At 33.2% G+C, this 18,248-nt stretch overlaps 1 protein-coding gene across 2 annotated transcripts in view; it reads right to left on the minus strand.

Moving 5' to 3' along the window:
• Positions 1-18,248, minus strand: part of UBR1 (ubiquitin protein ligase E3 component n-recognin 1) — a 134,192-nt gene that overhangs the window by 71,259 nt on the left and 44,685 nt on the right. For both annotated transcript variants that reach the window (XM_074365981.1, XM_074365980.1), the window contains 8 exons: positions 11,276-11,406; positions 9,310-9,448; positions 8,296-8,358; positions 7,933-8,056; positions 7,523-7,630; positions 6,751-6,839; positions 5,101-5,199; positions 4,018-4,175 (listed from right to left, as the gene is read on the minus strand). In XM_074365981.1, the coding sequence (XP_074222082.1) occupies positions 4,018-4,175; positions 5,101-5,199; positions 6,751-6,839; positions 7,523-7,630; positions 7,933-8,056; positions 8,296-8,358; positions 9,310-9,448; positions 11,276-11,406 (911 nt within the window). The remainder of the gene's footprint in view (positions 1-4,017; positions 4,176-5,100; positions 5,200-6,750; positions 6,840-7,522; positions 7,631-7,932; positions 8,057-8,295; positions 8,359-9,309; positions 9,449-11,275; positions 11,407-18,248) is intronic.

Raw genomic sequence — 18,248 nt, forward strand, 5'->3', positions numbered from 1 at the left:
ACCCTTAGGGCCAGCTGAAATCCCTTCATCCTCAAAATTCATGTCAAAACTACACACACAGGATGTATGCTGTTTGTGCAAACCATTTCAGAGTATTTTATAAATTGTAAAATATTTTTGTGCATTACACACCTTTCCCCCATAAAGCATGCAGTCACCAGAATTACAGAAAATCTGCAACACATAATAGGAGTTTGGCCTGAGATTCAACAGTTTTGTTGGTGCTGCTCAGTATGTAATGACTGGAGATTTGTACAACTTTGTGTGAATATTCTGTGCTGGTTCAGAATTTGGAAGATTTCCTACCTCCAGGTTTTCTTAGCCCAGAACCCAGGAGAAGAATGTAAGCACCTATGCTATCTTGGCTTACTTAACAGAATGTATTTTTTTCTAGAAATAAACAGACCCATTTTAGCCTACAATTTACAAGATCAACATTAGTTTTGGCTCTAAAGACAAGGACTGGCTTCATACCCAATGGGAACAATGTTTATCATGAAATGACTTCTCAGGAAGGTATTGTTAACAATTATTAAAAATTATTTTTCATTCAGTCAATGCAAATCAATTGCTATTATACACAAGGTAAAGGGAACATAAACATGAACAAGACACCCTACCCCTGAGGTTCAAAGTGTAGAGGGAAAAAACAGGTACATACACCAGACACTACAATCCAGTGTTAAGCTCCCCAAAAAATGGCACAAAGGAAGTAATGTAAAACATTAAAAAAAAAAAAAAAAAAGACAAAAAGATGGCCAAAAAGTTTTATTTGTAATGATAGTAGGGACTGTGGTTTAATTTTTCCCTCTCTCTAAATATGCATTATTATGTTGAAAGTCCATTAAAAATATAATCATTAGGACATTATCAAAGAAATAACCAAAATACGCTGATTACATTCTAAATCTTTTAAAGTAAAACCAAAAAAGACTAAGGTTTAAAACCTATCATGATGAACAAACGGCATTAAAGTCTGGCTGTTTATTCTAGAGTACTGCTACTCAGAGGTTGGCACCCAAATCAGAAGCATCAGCAATCTGCATTTTATCAAGCTCCCCAAACGATTTGCATTCATATTAGTATTTGAGAAGCACTGATTTAAAGAGAATTTACACTTCCAGTTTCCAGTAACCTCACATAGTTCATGCCTGACCTCTATAGCAGATCTAGCAAGTAGAGAAGATGTAAGAGTTAAGAAGAAAGAAAAGAAAAGGAAAAGAAAAGCAGCCTACAGATAAAAACAGATGGCAAAAGCAGTGGAAGACGAGGGTGGGACAGGGTAGGAAAGGAAGAGAGTGATTTGGATTGAAAGTATGCTGTACTTTCCAGAAATAGGAAGGAACAGGTTAGAGTAATAAACGGATAATATTCACTTAATACAACCAAGATTCAACTGCATCCCTCTTCTAAGTTTCATTTCCACCCCAATACATGCCTTCCTTAAAGTGAGTGACAAATGAAACTAAATTAATAGAGGAATATTATTCAGAATGAGGGAAGTGATAATCTCTTCCTTCTACTACACAGACCTCAGAGTACTTTTGTTCATTTCTTGGCATAAACCTTAAGTGGTATACAGTCAACTAAAATAGGTTCAGTAGAGAAAAATAATAATTTAGAAGGGATTTTAAATATGAAATGGGTATATTTAAAGAAAGTGATGCAACTTAACCTAACAAAGACTTGGTAGATATGCCTGCTATCTTTAAAAATACTTCAAGATAAACAAGCATTGAAGTTGTTCTGAATGGACGAAGGGTGAGCTAGAACCACAGAATGCAAGCTACAAAAAGAGTTCAATACAAAATAACAAACTTTCTAAAAGCTGGAAGAGGCCAAAGGTTAGAATGTATTGCTTTGAGAGAATTTCCTGAGGCAGGCTGAACAGAACTTTTGTTAGTACCAATGAACATCTCATGTTGAGGTACATCCAGATAAGTAGCATATAAGGTGAGACTATGGAGAGCTACAAGTTCTGGATGAATCTGCACTTTATTCTGGAAACAATTAAAAGGAACTAAGTATTTGTGGTTATTTCTTACTGATTTTTAAGAGCAGGGTTTCAGGAAGAAGAGGTGAATGAGTTAAGTATGTGGGGAAAAGTAAGAAAGAATGCAAAATTTCTACAATGAGAGCATGAGAAATGGGGCTCAACAATTATTTGTTAAATGAAGGGTGTATCTGATTGGTGCTTTAGGCCAGGTTTCAGAAAATGCTTTGTTGTTGTTTATGTAGTCTGTGCGGCTATACGATGTAGAGAAAGGAAAACGAGATAAATAGTGCTAGTCTCAAATATAAGTTCTGCCACTTAACTAGCTTTGTGATCTTAGGCAAATAATTATAATCTACAAATAAAGATTACATCACCTACCTTATGAGAATGTGGCAAGAGTAAAATGAGGGTAAATAAGTAAAGCTCCTTAGCACATAGCAATTTCTAATAAATAACACAGGACCCTTGTGAGAGTGAATTACATGAGAAGACCGGCACAGCATCTGCTAAACAGGAGCTCAAAAGATGTCAATTTTCCCTTCTCTTTGTCATTAGAGATATCTCTATTTATATAAGGATATAGGAGAGAAGTTGTAAGCATCAGAAGAGTGAGAAAACTTTAAAGTTACCCTCGCAACCAGGGACCTTAAAGTTTTACCATGTGGGTGAGTATCTAGGGATGTATTCACTCTATATTAGTCACCGCAGAGAATAACTTTAATCAGAGATCCATAAAATACGATAAAACAATGATGTGATGATGCACCACTTCTCTGGATATAAATGTAACTTAATAGTAAGGATACTTCACAGTAATGAGGGCTGCAGTAATTTTTGCTATACAGTAGACCAAGGAATGAAAAATACACTGATTAAACACTAAACTGTAAGTACTGCCATTTGGAGTGTTTGTGTATTTCGTTTGTTTTGCATGTTATAAATTATGCATAATTTATGAATCACATTGGCTAAATGGTAATTCACTATTGAACCCATCATCATCTCTACTTGTACTAAAGATGTACTAACGCAACAATTTACTGAACTTTAAATAAAGGATTACATGTCATAATCTTATTTAGAAATGGAAGAATTTGAAAAGGTCTGGAAGCATTTTTTTTCAGTAATACCAAGGATCCAACACATAGCTCTAGAAATCTGTCAAACGTATTTTTCAAACTAAACCATTTCTAGGTTGGCTTGGAAACCCTTTTCCATCTCTCTATACTTTACATGGTCACTAGAAGAAGTGGACAAAATTAGAATGATTTTCTCCCCCTTAAGGACTAGAATAAATAATCATATATATACCTTAGAGCTCTTCTTTAAAATAGCAAATGAAATGAAACATATTTTGTCTTAAATATTCTTAAAAGAATTTTTTGAAGTTTATGACTTATTGAATAGTTGATACATATTCCTTATAATATTCACCATCTATTTCTAAATAAACATAATCCTTATAATATTCACCATCTATTTCTAAAACAAATGGAAATTTATTTCCTTTTAGGTCCAATGATTCCGAATGTGATCTACCATGTGATTCCAACTTTAGTTGAGAAGGAAACTCTTTGTTCTCTTCAGGGAGAAAAACTTAAGAAACCCCTGATGAATACAAATAACTTGGTTATATGTATGAAAAGGGGAGTTAAAAAAAAATTCACATCAACAAGGTCATCTGAAATTAAGCAAAAGAGTCTATACAAGAGGGGAAGAACCACAACGCATGAATGGGAGTGAGTGGAAGGCATGGTAATTACGATGGAGATTCATTTAGTGACCCCAAGAGACCCTAAATTCCTGTGAGAGGCCCTTCCTTAGTACCTTCTTTATTAACTTAGTTTTAACTCTATAAGAAGTCATCTCTTAAAACATTTATTGACATGACAATAACAGTTAGTTCTTTGCACCTGCCATTATTATAAAGATTCCTAGAAAATCAAAAGATTTATTTATAAGACAGAGTAAGCACAACTGTGTTTAACAGATACCTTCACTTTCTGACTCAAACAACTTACTTTAGATCACATATTACTGCATATACTCTTCCCAATTTGTCCTGGCTGTAACCCTGAAAGTTGAATTTATTGTTCCTGTCCAAGTACTCAGGCAAAACTTCCAGCAGAGTTTCAGTAATGACAGAGATAACATTCTGCTCTTCAATAAGATGTCGAGCCTGCAGAATATGTCAATAATATTGTGTTTAGTATTAACTCATTGTAGTATGGACTTAATTCATGTACTAATTTTGTTGGTAAGTCATTTTTAGTAAATGTTTGTTGAGCATCAAACATAGCCCTTAGTCTCACAGAACTGCAATCTGAGAAATTATTTTCTAAAAGTAAAAGTTCATTACTTCTCCACAACTGGAAAACATCTGTCTGAATACTTCAAGCCCATTACACGGATTATCTACATGAATGTTTATCATTCAGTAATCACACAGTGAGCAAAGTAGAACAAACAAATACTTCAAGACTTCTACGGTATATATTATCTACTCTGACATCTTCCCCTTACTCACAATCTAACTTCTCTTTCCCATCCTTTTCTCTGGCCTTTGAAAAGAGAAAGTAGGACTAGTTGACAAAACTGTCCGGAAGAAACAGGAAAAGTAGCAGTATGAAAAGGAAGCAGAATCCTCCACACTCCTCCCAGGCCTATGCAGCACCATCTCATGCCAACGCCTGACAATTATATTCTCCTCCTGCTTTATTGTACGTACTTACTTACCCCTAACTCCCGTAACAACACAAAAAACCTAAAGAACAGCAAAAAAAATTTTTTTGATATTAAAAAGGCACTGCTCCTAAGTTACTCTAAAAACTGAGAAAACAGCTCTGGACTTCACCTGCAAGGATCAGGATTTTTGGACCAAGGTAATGCCATCACTCCCACTCCACAAGTTATCTAGTCCTTGGATATCGTTAAAGTATTATTCACATGCAGATATCACTGAAGTATTATTCCACTTTTCAAGTGGAATTAGACCAACACAGTGATTCTGAAATTATTTTAATTTCATTCAACACTAAATAAAATTCTTAAAATGACAAAACAAGTATTACTTAGAAAGTTTGCAAAGACCAATCAATACATACCAAAGTAGGAACAGTAAACATCTGAACTGAGAGTGCAGTTACAGAAATACTTCTGTCATGATCATCATTGATGTATTCTTTCTGCAGCTGCTTATAATACTGAAAGATACAATAATAAGTTGAGAAGCAATTATAAATAACTACTAAAAAATTTTTTAAATCCCAATTTTAACAGCTGTTGTGTTTGTTTCTATGTATAAGATGACAAGTATCACAATTCCTATTAATCAAGAGAAGGTATACTATGGTCAACAAAAATGTACTAGGAAGAGAATAACAAAAGAGCAAATACGAATTCAACTGCCCCATCTGACATAGTTGGAAGTGAGAACTATTTTAAAAAACAAAACACACACATACACACACAAAGGTAAAAATCACAGAGGACTACAAAGGTGTAGTATATCCTTTTTCCAAACAGAATCTGAGGCAATCTTTAGCAGATTTTACCCCAATGGAACATGACAGGGATTATATTTAAAGTTTTTAAAAAGTGATATGACCCAGAAAATGAACCATTAGATTCAATCCGGTCTTAAACAGAATGGATGTTGGCTGTACATAACTTGTTATCCCTACTGGTACATACCAGCTGAAAATCAACCCTGACATACTGGGAGAACAAAATTAATAATACATCTAGTCATATATCAAGCAGCTATCTATTATGTGTAAGCACAGTGTTAGATCCTTGACCTGTATATTTAATTGTATCCATTAGAATTCATACAAAGTTTAAGAGGTAACCATGGTGTACAAAAAGAAAATCATCTAAGTAGGGAGAATTGCTGCTGTAAAGGGAAAAAATTCATTTCAGATCACACATATGGTCCAATATTCTCTCTCTCTACAGAGTTTTAGAAGAATAGTTGATAATTTGAGTTGCCGTCACCGTTCAAGAAACCAAATGTCTTAATTACTTCTAACAATCTAATTATAAAATCCAGGAAGTGCAGGTATCTTATCCCACAGTATGATTTGCCTATGACAATCATTATTTCATTCTCTGCCTCCAGTTTCATCTTGGGTCTTACTTCTGTTCTGTCTTAAGTTTTACAGCACTGCCTACAACTCAAAATCAGAGTAAACTAACAAGTATTTATTGGATACCTCTGTATAAGGCAAAGTAGAAGATCAAAGAAGTACATGTTCCAACTAATTTAACTTGAAAGATACAAAAAATATAACAATGTACAAGATATACCATAGATCAATAAAATAATATCAAAAAGCTGTAAGATTTATCTTTATATTCTAGCCCCAAATAGTTAAGTGTTATAACTCTTGCCCATCAACCTGCCTCGTTTTTAGCTTGTGTATCTGTTCCTTTTCCCTACTATACCTTTCAACTAGTCACTTCTCTTATAATTTTACTGACAATCAATTTTACTGATTAGGAAGGATAAATGCATACTTGAATGTGATAACTTCCCATTGATTTGACTAGGCAAGTAATAGGTCATTTTCCACCAATCTCCTCTCCCAGACTACTGTTTCCATACTACTAAATGTGAAAATAAATGAACTTATTAACAAAGAAATGAGCTATAAAATTAAATTCTTGCTTTGTAATTTTCCCCACTATTATTTCACTTACAAAAGTGGTTTTCTATTTCTATTTGTTGATATCTATTTATAAAGAACAATTACCTTCACAAATTCCATAGCAAAGAATTTTTTGTATTCCATCTCCATAAAAAAACTGCTGAAGATCAATTCATGAAGGATCTTACGGGCACCTATAGATCATTTTGGGAGGAAGTAGGGGAGTATCACCAAGGCAAAAAAAACATTCCAGCTATTAGTAGTGGCAGAATGTTATAAAAATATTTCACATGCTAATAGACCTCAAGGACTCAAATAGTAATAGCATTTGTTACATTAATACTTAATAGTTAGAATTTAAAATACATACATGTAATGCTTTTTCCCTCTTTTTCTGTATCCCTCTCACCACTGCATCTTACTTAATTCTACTTCTCCCAACCTTCCTCCATTCCTTTTCATTCTGTTTCACTAAAAACTACTCTTACTCTGTACTTTCTCTTCTGCATCCCCTTTAGCCTTTCTCTCACCTTTTACTTTTGGTTCTTCACCTAGATTTTAAAAATAAAATTTAACATAGCTTTTATAATGGTACTACTACATACATATATATGTGCATATATATATAATGTATATATATGTACACACACACACTCCTTTTTACTGGTCTTGACTAAATGAAAAGATATTATAATTAAAAGGCAATTATCCCTGGATTTTAACACAGAAGAATACATATTGATTGGTTAACCTCACCTTGAAAGTATAATATCTTATCAAGTCAACTGATTTAATAAACAAAAGAGATTACAACTCCACTTTAAGGGCATATCTTCCTTTGCTTCATGGTAAGTAGCATAAGTAATGATCTATTTACCTTTATAAAGCTTTGCATCCCAAAGCATTAACCTGCTTATGAGACAGGGATTCTCAGAGCCAGGTTCTTCTCTAAGGCATGCTTGGCAAAAGATCTGTCTAAAGTCACCTACAAACAAAAGAAGTCACATAATTTTTATTCTTGTAGTATTTCTCCCAAAAGTACATTGCCTATAATAATATATGAAAAAAATAACATCAATCCTCCCACATTTGATGTCAAGAGCAATTCTGTCAACATCAAAGAATCAAGAGCCAATAAAATACTATTTACAGCTCTTGAAAAGCAACCCTGAAAATAAAATGTAAAAACAAAGAGATTTTATTTTATACTCAGTGACATTTTTAAATTTGTGGCTATTTTTTAAAATAATATTTTATGAAAAATAAGAAAAATAGGCATACACTTACTTGAATAGCTCATAATTTTATTCATCCAGGACCCGAGACGCAAAGCAAATTTCTGATGAGCCATAACCTCAGAGTGTAATACTTCTACATGAAGTGGATGCTGAGAGACATTTTCTGAATGACTCTACAAATTAAAGGAATATTAAAAACAAATTAGTTTTTAAATTTTTGTTTTAACTAAGTAATCTATTCATCAAAAAAAGTCATAGAATTATTGCAGTTCCAAATCTCTGGGTCTAAATGCTCCAATCCTATCTTTACTTAGGATGTCAAACCACTTCAACAATATAACCATTTTATTTCAGCTCTTGTAATGTGCAATTCATCTTAAATCCTCTTTTTGACCCTAATTCAGAAAATTACCTTTATATCTTCCTTTGCTTCCTGGCAAACAGCAAAAGCACCTGCTTTAACAGCCCGACGGCCCTAATTAGAGACAGACATGAGAATTAGGCAGTACACTGTCAATTCCAAACAATAAGTTACATGTAACCCAAAGACCCAATAAGCTCGTGATCATCAATCATTTGTTGACTGGCTAAAACTCATAAGATTGACAATTACTGGAATGATAAATATAAATGTTTAGCAACTTTACACAGCTTCAGAACTTTCAATATCACTAGTAGGGAATTTCTAAACTTAAGGATCCCAGATTTCCTGCTTGGCAAGAATGTCAATTCTTTATTTACTGAAGTGTATTCTAATTCTGTCAGATAATAGTAAGTTAGGTTTACTAAACTTCTGCTATATGTTTTAAATACTTTTCATGAATGAACTTAAAATTCCTCAACGTGTGCTCCAAAACACACTTGTGATCCACTAGTGGGTTAGAGATGTGGCCAGGATTTTGATTTCTCAAGCCCTATAATCACTATACTAATTACTAATACCAGGATGCTTCTTCCACTATATTATACATTTCTTGAGGATACGGATTAGGTTAATATTCCTTCCATATACCTGAGGAACGCATTTTGCTTTGGTTGGGTGTTAAATAAAAGCTGAGCAATGCTCTAAATATTATTCCAAAAATAGTTTTAATAAATGTTAAAACCTCAGAAATGACCAATTTTCATAATTCATGAATTGATTCATTCATTCAATAAATAATTATAGAAACAGACTGAGGTTGAGTTACTTTTTTGCCAAATATATTCAGTAACTAATTATTTAGAATAAAAGAGGAAAATTACAAATCTAAAACTATGATATATACACACAGAAAAATCAAGTTTAACCAATTTACTTAAGCTATAAGGAATAAACAGAGATTGGTTGTACCTAACACGAAGGCACTTGGCAAGGGAGAGTCAACAACCATCTTGCAGGAAGCTGATGGAAGACAGTATAATAATTCAAATAAAGCTCACAAACCTCTTTGTCTATGGCAGTGGTGTGTAACTGGGCCTCTGGGAGTTCACAGTCAAGAGCTCTTTGTAGACTGTATATGACATGGTCATATGAATGGTGTTCATCATTGAAAAGGACACAGTAGTATCTATCATTTTTCTCTCTGTTTTTTAAAAAAAGAAGATACATATTCAGACACTGCAACAAATAACAAAGGGAAACACGAAATAGCCTAAAATAATATATGCCATCTGTCAAAGCAGCACCATGTAATTTCCTACATATAGAAAAATGCCACTAAACACTAATATACAAAATGATTTTAAGTGGTATGGTACCATGGAATTTAAAAACCCTGATTAAATGTTTTCCCCCCAACTTTTCTTATTACTTTCAGAGGTAAAATACTACTCTCAGTTAGTGGCAGTATGTCTTTAAAACCACTCTTAACTCCTGCCAATCTCTTATTTTGACAGGCTTTGGGCTCACAACCTTCAAGCAGGCAATAGTCAGATTTTATTAACATTTAGTTTTCATTGAATTTATTTTTGATTTTACCTTCTATTTAAGTGACACTGGTTTTATAGTACATTAAAGTTTTTTTTTTAAGTGTATATATTTAAAGTGATAGCACTACCATTTGACTGTGAGACCTTAGACAAATCACTTAAGCTTTTAGTCTTGCTAAAATTAAAGCACCTTTTCCATCCTTAAGAAGAGTATAATATCTACATTTGAGAGTGGTGTGAAGATCTTATAAAATATGTGAAAAAGGCTGTCATGGGCTACACAAATGTCAGATGTTATTATCAATTTTTAACTGTTACAATAAGCTTTTACAAAATACTCAATTGATCCTTATAACTCTAAGAGCAGATTTTCTTGGGCCTCTTATAGCTTAGGAAATGGGTGCTCAAAAAGATTTCTCCATGGTCCCAATGCCAATCAATAAGCAGTGAGGAACAGAACTCAGATCTGTGAATCTGAAGTCCAGAGCTATCTACATACACAACTACACTCAAGCAACACACCCTTTTTAGACAAGCAGATTGCTAGTATTATGTTTACCAATACAAAGTTTCTTAAAGTGCTTGACTTACGTTATCAAACTATTTGAAATTAAAACCATTGTGGATACTATCTCTAATGACCTTCATTTCTCCAAGCAGTTTATGGCCCAGTAAGAGTCAAAACAATACATTTAATGTCTTTAAGAATTAAAATTCTTAATTTTCTCTCCTAAAAGAATACAAACAAATCCAGGAAACTCAAAAAACTGTATTTAGATTTGTTTTGCAACTTGGTAAAATTCCTAATATTAAACAGGTAGAAAAATCCCCACAAGGCCCAAACTGTATTTCAGATCAGGTCTGGAATTCTCTTTTGCATTTGTAAGTTAAGAGCAAATGTTACTGTCACTGAAAGACTTACGACTGTTAGAAGTTGCTGGGTTTTAGCTAAACAAACTGTTAAATCCCCTACAACTGAAATAATCCTAGATACCAGAGCACCGGACAAAGGGCTATCTCCTTATTCTTACCGTCGGACTTTTTAATCAAGAAAAGAGCTAAAGACCTAGACTGAAGAGAGACACACTGTTCCGAAGTCTCTATCATTGCCCACAAACCTCTCAGGGAACCTGGAGGTTGGTTCAGGCCAGGATCAAACGGGGCAATTCACTTCCCTACTGAGATGAGTGGCTGCAAGGTCCTTATAAGCCATTTAAAACAAGAACCCCAAAATGTTCTTTCTTAAAAATCAGAAGTTCCTGATTAGGTTCTTCCTTTAGCTTAACTTCTGTATAGTGCCTTAGCAGAGCATCTCACATAAATGGACATTTTGGAAGTATTTCCAAGAGGCAATTCAATATAAAATTTTCAAAATGACAGTTAAGCAGTAAATAACAACAACAAAGACATTTTTTCCAACAGTTATTTTGCAATATAAATAATCATCACCAAAACTTCTCCCTTTTAAAAAATTTCCCCACCTTATCCGGAGTTCAGGAGGCAATTCTTTTTCCTCTTCCCATATAGTCATTTCTACAATGTATTTTATTACTGAAGAGAATATTTTCCTGGCTTGGGCAATTACGTCTTCATTCAATGGACAACGGAAGTTCTGACAGAAAATATAGAAAAACATACTATCAACATAGTATACAAGTAAGTGGATGAGTAAGATAATGTTAATTTATACTAATAATTTCAATGAGTTCATCACACCATCCTCCAGAAACGAATTTAAGTTCAGCTCAAGAGTTTGTTATTCACATCAGTTTAGCTTAATTCCTTGTGGCCAACTTGGTGCTACAGATGACAGAAAGGAAAGGAGGCAGAACCATGGAGGCCCCCCCCCCTTAAAGATGCTCTCTCTTATGAATGTTTTTTTCTGCCTGAGTAACCTAATTATAATATCAAAGAACAATCAGTTATAGGGATTGGTTATCTCCCTACAGCTTACAAAAACTTTTCTCATTTATTTATTTCAATTAGTCCTCACAGCCACTCTGTAAAGAAAGGCAGAGAATTAATGGCAATTAAAGGATAAAGATCCCATTCAAGATCAAAGAGCCTATAAACATACAAAAAGCAAGACTATAATCTAAGTCTTTTGACTCTCACAAAAAACAATGCTCATTTCATTACAGAATACCATCTCCTTAATAGAAGGCCTGTTCAAACCAATCAGCTAAAAAAATGCATTCAAATGCTCTATATCATAAACCATTAGGGAAACACGAATCAAAATCACAGTGGGATCTCTCTTCACACCTGCTAGAGTGACTACAATCAAAAAGGCAGGTAACAGTAAGTGTTGGCCAGGATGTGGAGAAATTTGAACTCGTATACATTGGTGGAAATGTAAAACAATGCAATTTGGAAAACAGTCTGACAGATGCTCAAAATGTTAAGTATAGTTATATATGACCCAGCAATTTCACTCCTAGGTATCTATCCAAGAAAAATGAAAACATATGTGCACACAAAAATGTGTATAAAAATGTTCACAGCAGCATTATTCATAATAGCCAAAAAGTGGAAACAACCCAAATTTCCATAAACTGATGAATGGATAAATAAAATGGTGTATGTTTATATAATGAAATATTATTTAGCCATAAAAAAGAATGAAGTACATGCTAATAAAGTATACTTTAAATGGGTGAATTTTTAAATATGGCATATAATTTATATCTCAACAAGCTCTTTAAATAAAGGAGTAAGCAGGAAAAGAAATACAGTAGCTCTTTAAGACATACCCACTTGAAATCCAGTAGAAATTCAGTAGAAGGCATTTAATATTAATTTTAACCCACCTGCTGTAGACTATACTTATGAACTGTATTTTATTCTGTGGCGACCAAAACATTAACCTATGCATTTAATCTTTTACATCTAATCTTTCTCACTCCCCAGTGCTTTACAATTTTAATTTCTACCATTTCTTCAATATGTCACCTTTTCTCTGGAGAGTTTGCTCAGAAGCTTTTGCTAGAGATTTTAAAAAGTGTCAAAGGTACTAAGAACAATATTAATACACTACATTCCTATTTCTTATCTTTTTTAGCTCAATACTTCCTTTCAATTCTTCAAAAAAGTAGTCTGAAGCAAAGAGTTAAAAGAATCTACTCACTACTTCCGTATTGTATCGATCAGAGGCTAAGTTTTTCAGAAGAGGTTTGGTAAGTACATCAGAAACTTTCAAATAAATCATTTACAGCTTAGAAAATAAGAAGGTCCATGAAAGGGAACAAAAGGGCTATAATCAAAACAGATTTTTAAAAACCTTAATAATTAACCCAGAAATGTACTGCAGGACTAGAGAGAAACTGCTTTTAAATATACTTCAAAAGATACTACCAAATGCTAGATGACTGGTTGATTAGTATTAGCCAGCTCTAATTACAGTTAGTAAATCCCTATCATGACTGGCACAATGCCACACACCTGACCTGGCAGAGTATGGATTTCATGTTCACCAGAGCAAAGACGAAACAAACGCAAAGTACACAGGACTGGGTAGCAGTTGATTAGTTATATGCTAGCATAAGTGTCCATTCAGATCATGAATCAGTTCCAGAACATCCAGATTTACCTTCAGGATAAGCCTGAACGACCAATTACCTTTTGAATCTAATCATAAACCCAAAGAAATCCAAGAAAATCAGGTTAGTTCAGGACTAAATTCAGGGTTCTGAGGCCATATGACTCAGGAAAACCCCAAAGAGACTGGAACCCCATTAGGTAGGAAGAGGGAGGTTAGTTTTGTACACTCAGTGGGCAACTTAACTCCTAAGGATTCTTCAGCTACTTAAACACAAAACAGTACAAAAACAGTTTTCTAGAATGATTAGTTACGGGATGAAGAGAATATAAAAATCAAGCCACAAAGCCTTCTGACTATACGCTAAAATATTTTAACACATTTTAAAAAACATTCAAGGTAGAAATGGCAATAGTCAGAAGTACAACATTTGTTTAAATAAAACAAAAATAAGAGAATGAATTGAAAGGGTTAAAACTGGATAGAATGTTCCAGGCACTGGACATCTGGTGATATTTAATCAAGCAAATTTTGTACTGTCAAATGAAGGAATAATCATTTTGGTTCAGGAGAAGTAAATGAGTAACAGAGAGGAGGCAATCTGAAAACAGAGTAGAGGGAGATGCCAAGATGGAAGAGTAGAAGGATGCACAGCTCACCCTCTCCCACAAATACACCAAAAACTACATCTACAAATGAAACAATTATCACAGGGTACCTACTAAACTGTGGCAGACTATCTCTTACAATTAGAAATACAAGGGAAATCCTCACAAAAACTGGATAAACAAGTTTCTACTGCATAGCACCAGAAACTATATTTACTATCTTGCAGTAATCTATAATGAAAAAGAATATGAAGAGGAATCTATGTATGCATACGTATGACTCAAACATTATGCTGTACACCAGAAATTGATACATTGTAAACTGACTACACTTCAATTAAAAAAAAACTTAAAAAAATAGAGTGAATGATAAGTTTATGGGAAAAAACGTTAATGATAGGTAGATGTAAGAGTATACGAATATTCTTTGTACTATTTTGCAACTTTTTAAAAATTTGAAATTATTCTCAAATTCAAGGTTAAAAAAATGTGCTGGAGGAGTAGCAGATACAGCTCAGTGGTAGAGTGCGTGCTTAGCACGTAAGAGGTCCTGGGTTCAATCCCCAGTACCTCTATAAAATAATAATAATAATAATAATGATAAATAAATAAATAAACTTAATTACCTCCCACATGACAAAAAAGTAAAGTGCTGGAGTTAGGTCTAAAGATCTGAATTTCAGTCCCAACTTCACACTGTCTAGGTTACTATGGCTCTTCAACACATTTGAAGTCTGCTGGACCTATTCACACTCATAACTCTTCTTTTCATCTTTTCCTGGCAATTCTCATAATTTTTTCCAGAAGAACTTCTGATTACTTTGTCAAGTTCAAAAAGAGAACTTGGCTATTATTCTGATTGGAACATAAAAGACCACATACTGCATGATTATAGTTACATGGAATGTCTGGAATAGACACATCTACAGGGACAAAAAGTAGATTAGTTATTTTTCAGGTCTAGAAGAGTAGAGGCCTTGTTGGGGGATCATTAAAGGCTTTTTTTTTTTTTTGAGTTGATGAAAATGTTCTAAAACTGACTATGGTTGCATGTATCTATGAATATATTAAAAACCACTGAATGGTACATTTTTAGTGAATTATATGGTATGTGAACTTATCTCAAGCTGCTAAAAGATTGAAGTACACAGCCTTGCTTATGAAATATTCTTGCTAAAAATGTCTAACACAAACTTAATAAAACCTTGAGATCTAACTTCTAGTTTATAGGAAATACGGGGGAGAGATGAACAAGATAAAGAATAACACAAGGGAGACAAATACAGTATGTAGGACATTTCAAGATAAATCTAGAATGCAATGGACTTTTTACAGGAAAATTGGCCTGACCTCTGTCACGAAGAAAAAAAGGTAGGGATGGGAGATTTATTTAGATGTAAATGACTTAAGAGACATAACCAAATGTGATAGACATTTTGGAAATAATTAGGAAAATTGAATACAGTCAAGATATTAGATAACATTTAAAAGTTATTGTTAATGCTATTTGATTATAAAAATGGTATTATGATTAGACAGGAAAATATCCTATTAATTATTAAATATATATTAAAATATTTAGGAATAAAATATCATGATGACTATTGTTTAACTTAATATACTTGAACAACAAAAAAAGAAACATATGGAAAAATAATGAGTTATTAAATTTAGGTAAAAGTTGTTTTATCCTACTGATACCTGTTTTTCTTTATTTAAAAAATTTTACTAATAAAAATATGGAAAATTACTCAATTACTCAAACACTAAACTAATGACGAAAACACACAAATTATTCCTAAGCATAGAGGGGGGAAATGGGAAATTTTCAAAATTTGTTGTATAAAGTCAACATTAAACTGACTTCATATCTGACAATGAATTTTGACTTTGTCCAGTTATAAAGATTTACACAGAAACCATATAACAAATAATTGGGCATATAAACTGTTTCACTTTAACAAGACATAATCTTTGGCAAACCTAAATATTTTCACAAGAATGTATTTTCTTCCTTGGATTAAAAAAGTTTAGTATTTACTTTGTATTTATGGTTACTGGACGAAGATGCAACCCTAAAATGTGCCTTTTAAAATTTATCCAAATTCAATCAGAAGAATCCACTTGAATTTGTTGCTTTACATAATCAACATTGAATCTATTTCTTTTTACACATAATTTTTCTTCCAGTTTTATTGACATATAATTGACATACAGCACTGTATATGTTTAAGGTGTAAGGTATAATGATCTGACTTAAATATATCACGAAATGATTACCACAATAAATCCAGTCAACATTCATCATCTCATACAGATACAAAATAAAGAAGAAAAAAACATTTTTTCCTTGTGATGAGAACTCAGGATTTACTCTCTCAACAACTTTCATATATAACACACAGCAGTGTTAATTTTAATCATTTTGTACATTACATCCCCAGTATTTATATACCTTAATAGAAATTTGTACTTTTTAACCACCTTCATCCAACTCCCCCTCCTCCCACTATCCACCTCTGATCTATTTTTCTAAGAATTTGTTTGTTTCTGAGGTATAATTGACCTACAATACTATGTTAATTCCTGGTACACAACTCAGTGATCCAACATGTATTTGATAATAAATGCATATTCTATACAGTTCAAAATGGTCACTGTAAGTCTGGTTACCATCTGTCACCATACAAAGATACTATATAATTACTGACTATATTCCCCACACTGCACATTTCATACCCATACTTATTTATTTTGTAACTAAAAGTTTACACCTCAGTGTCCCTCACCTGTTTCTTCTCCCAACCCCCCCACAGCAACCACCTGTTTGTTCACTGTATCTATGACTGTTTTTGTTTAGTTATGTTTGTTCATTTGTTTTGTTTTTTAGAGTCCATATATAACTCAAATTATACAGTATATTTGTGTCCATATATAACTCAAATTATACAGTATATTTGTCTTTCTCTGTCTGATTTATTTTACTTAGCATAATATCCTCTAGATCCATCCATGTTGTCTCAAATGGCAAGATTTCATTCTTTTCATGGCTGAGTAACACTCCATTCTGTGTCTATGTGTCTGTGTGTATATATGTATATATGCACACCACAGCTTCTTTATCTATTCATCTACTGATGGGCACTTAGGGTGGTTCCATATCTTGGCTATTGTAAACAATGATGCAATGAACACAGGGGTGCACATCTTTTTGAATTAGATTTTGTACTTGATTTTTCTTAATTTCATCTTTCGATTGTTCATTACCAATGTATAGAATACAAGTAATTTTTGTATAATTATCTCTTATCCTGCAATCATGCTGAACTTGTTTATTAGGTCTATCAATTTTTTAGTGGACTCCTTAGAATTTTTTTTTAATTGACATATAGTTGATTTCCAATGTTGTGTTAGTTTCTGGTGTACAGGACAGTGATTCAGTTATACACACACATATATATATTATTTTTCATATTCTTTTTCATTATAGGTTATTACAAGATACTGAATATAGTTTCCTGTGCTATACAGTAGGACCTTGTTTATCTATTTTATTTATAGTAGTTAGCAACTGCAAATCCCAAACTCCTAATTTATCTCTCTCTCACCTTTCCCCTTTGGTACCATAAGTTTGTTTTCTATGTCTATGAATCTGTTTCTGTTTTGTAAATAAGTTCATTTATGTCATTTTTAAAGATTTCACATGTAAGTGACATATTTGTCTTTCTCTGACTTACTTCACTTAGTATGGTAATATCTAGGTCCATCCATGTTGCTGTAAATTATGGCATTGTTTTATTCTTCTTTATGGCTGAGTAGTATTCCATTGTGTGTGTTTGTGTGTGTGTGTGTGTGTGTGTGTGTATCACATCTTCTTTATCCAATCAACTGTTAATGGACATTTAGGCTGTTTCCATGTCTTAGCTATTGTAAATAGTGCTGCTATGAGCACTGGGGTCCATGTGTCTTCTCAAATTAGAGTTTTCTCTGGATATATGCCCAGAAGTGGAATTGCCTGGATCATATGATAAGTCTATTTTTAGTTTTTTAAGGAATCTCCATACTTTTTTCCATAGTAGCTGCACCAAACTACATTCCCACCAACAATGTAGGAGGGTTCCCTTGTCTCCATACACTCTTCAGCATTTATCATTTGTGGACTATATAGTGATGGCCATTCTGACTGGTGTGAGGTGATAGCTCACTGTAGTTTTGATTTGCATTTCTCTGACAATTAGCAATATTGAGCATCTTTTCATGTGCCTACTGGTCATATATGTGTCTTCATTAGAGAAATGTCTGTTTAGG

Source organism: Camelus bactrianus, chromosome 6 (assembly GCF_048773025.1).
Source record: "Camelus bactrianus isolate YW-2024 breed Bactrian camel chromosome 6, ASM4877302v1, whole genome shotgun sequence".
Lineage (NCBI taxonomy): Eukaryota > Metazoa > Chordata > Mammalia > Artiodactyla > Camelidae > Camelus > Camelus bactrianus.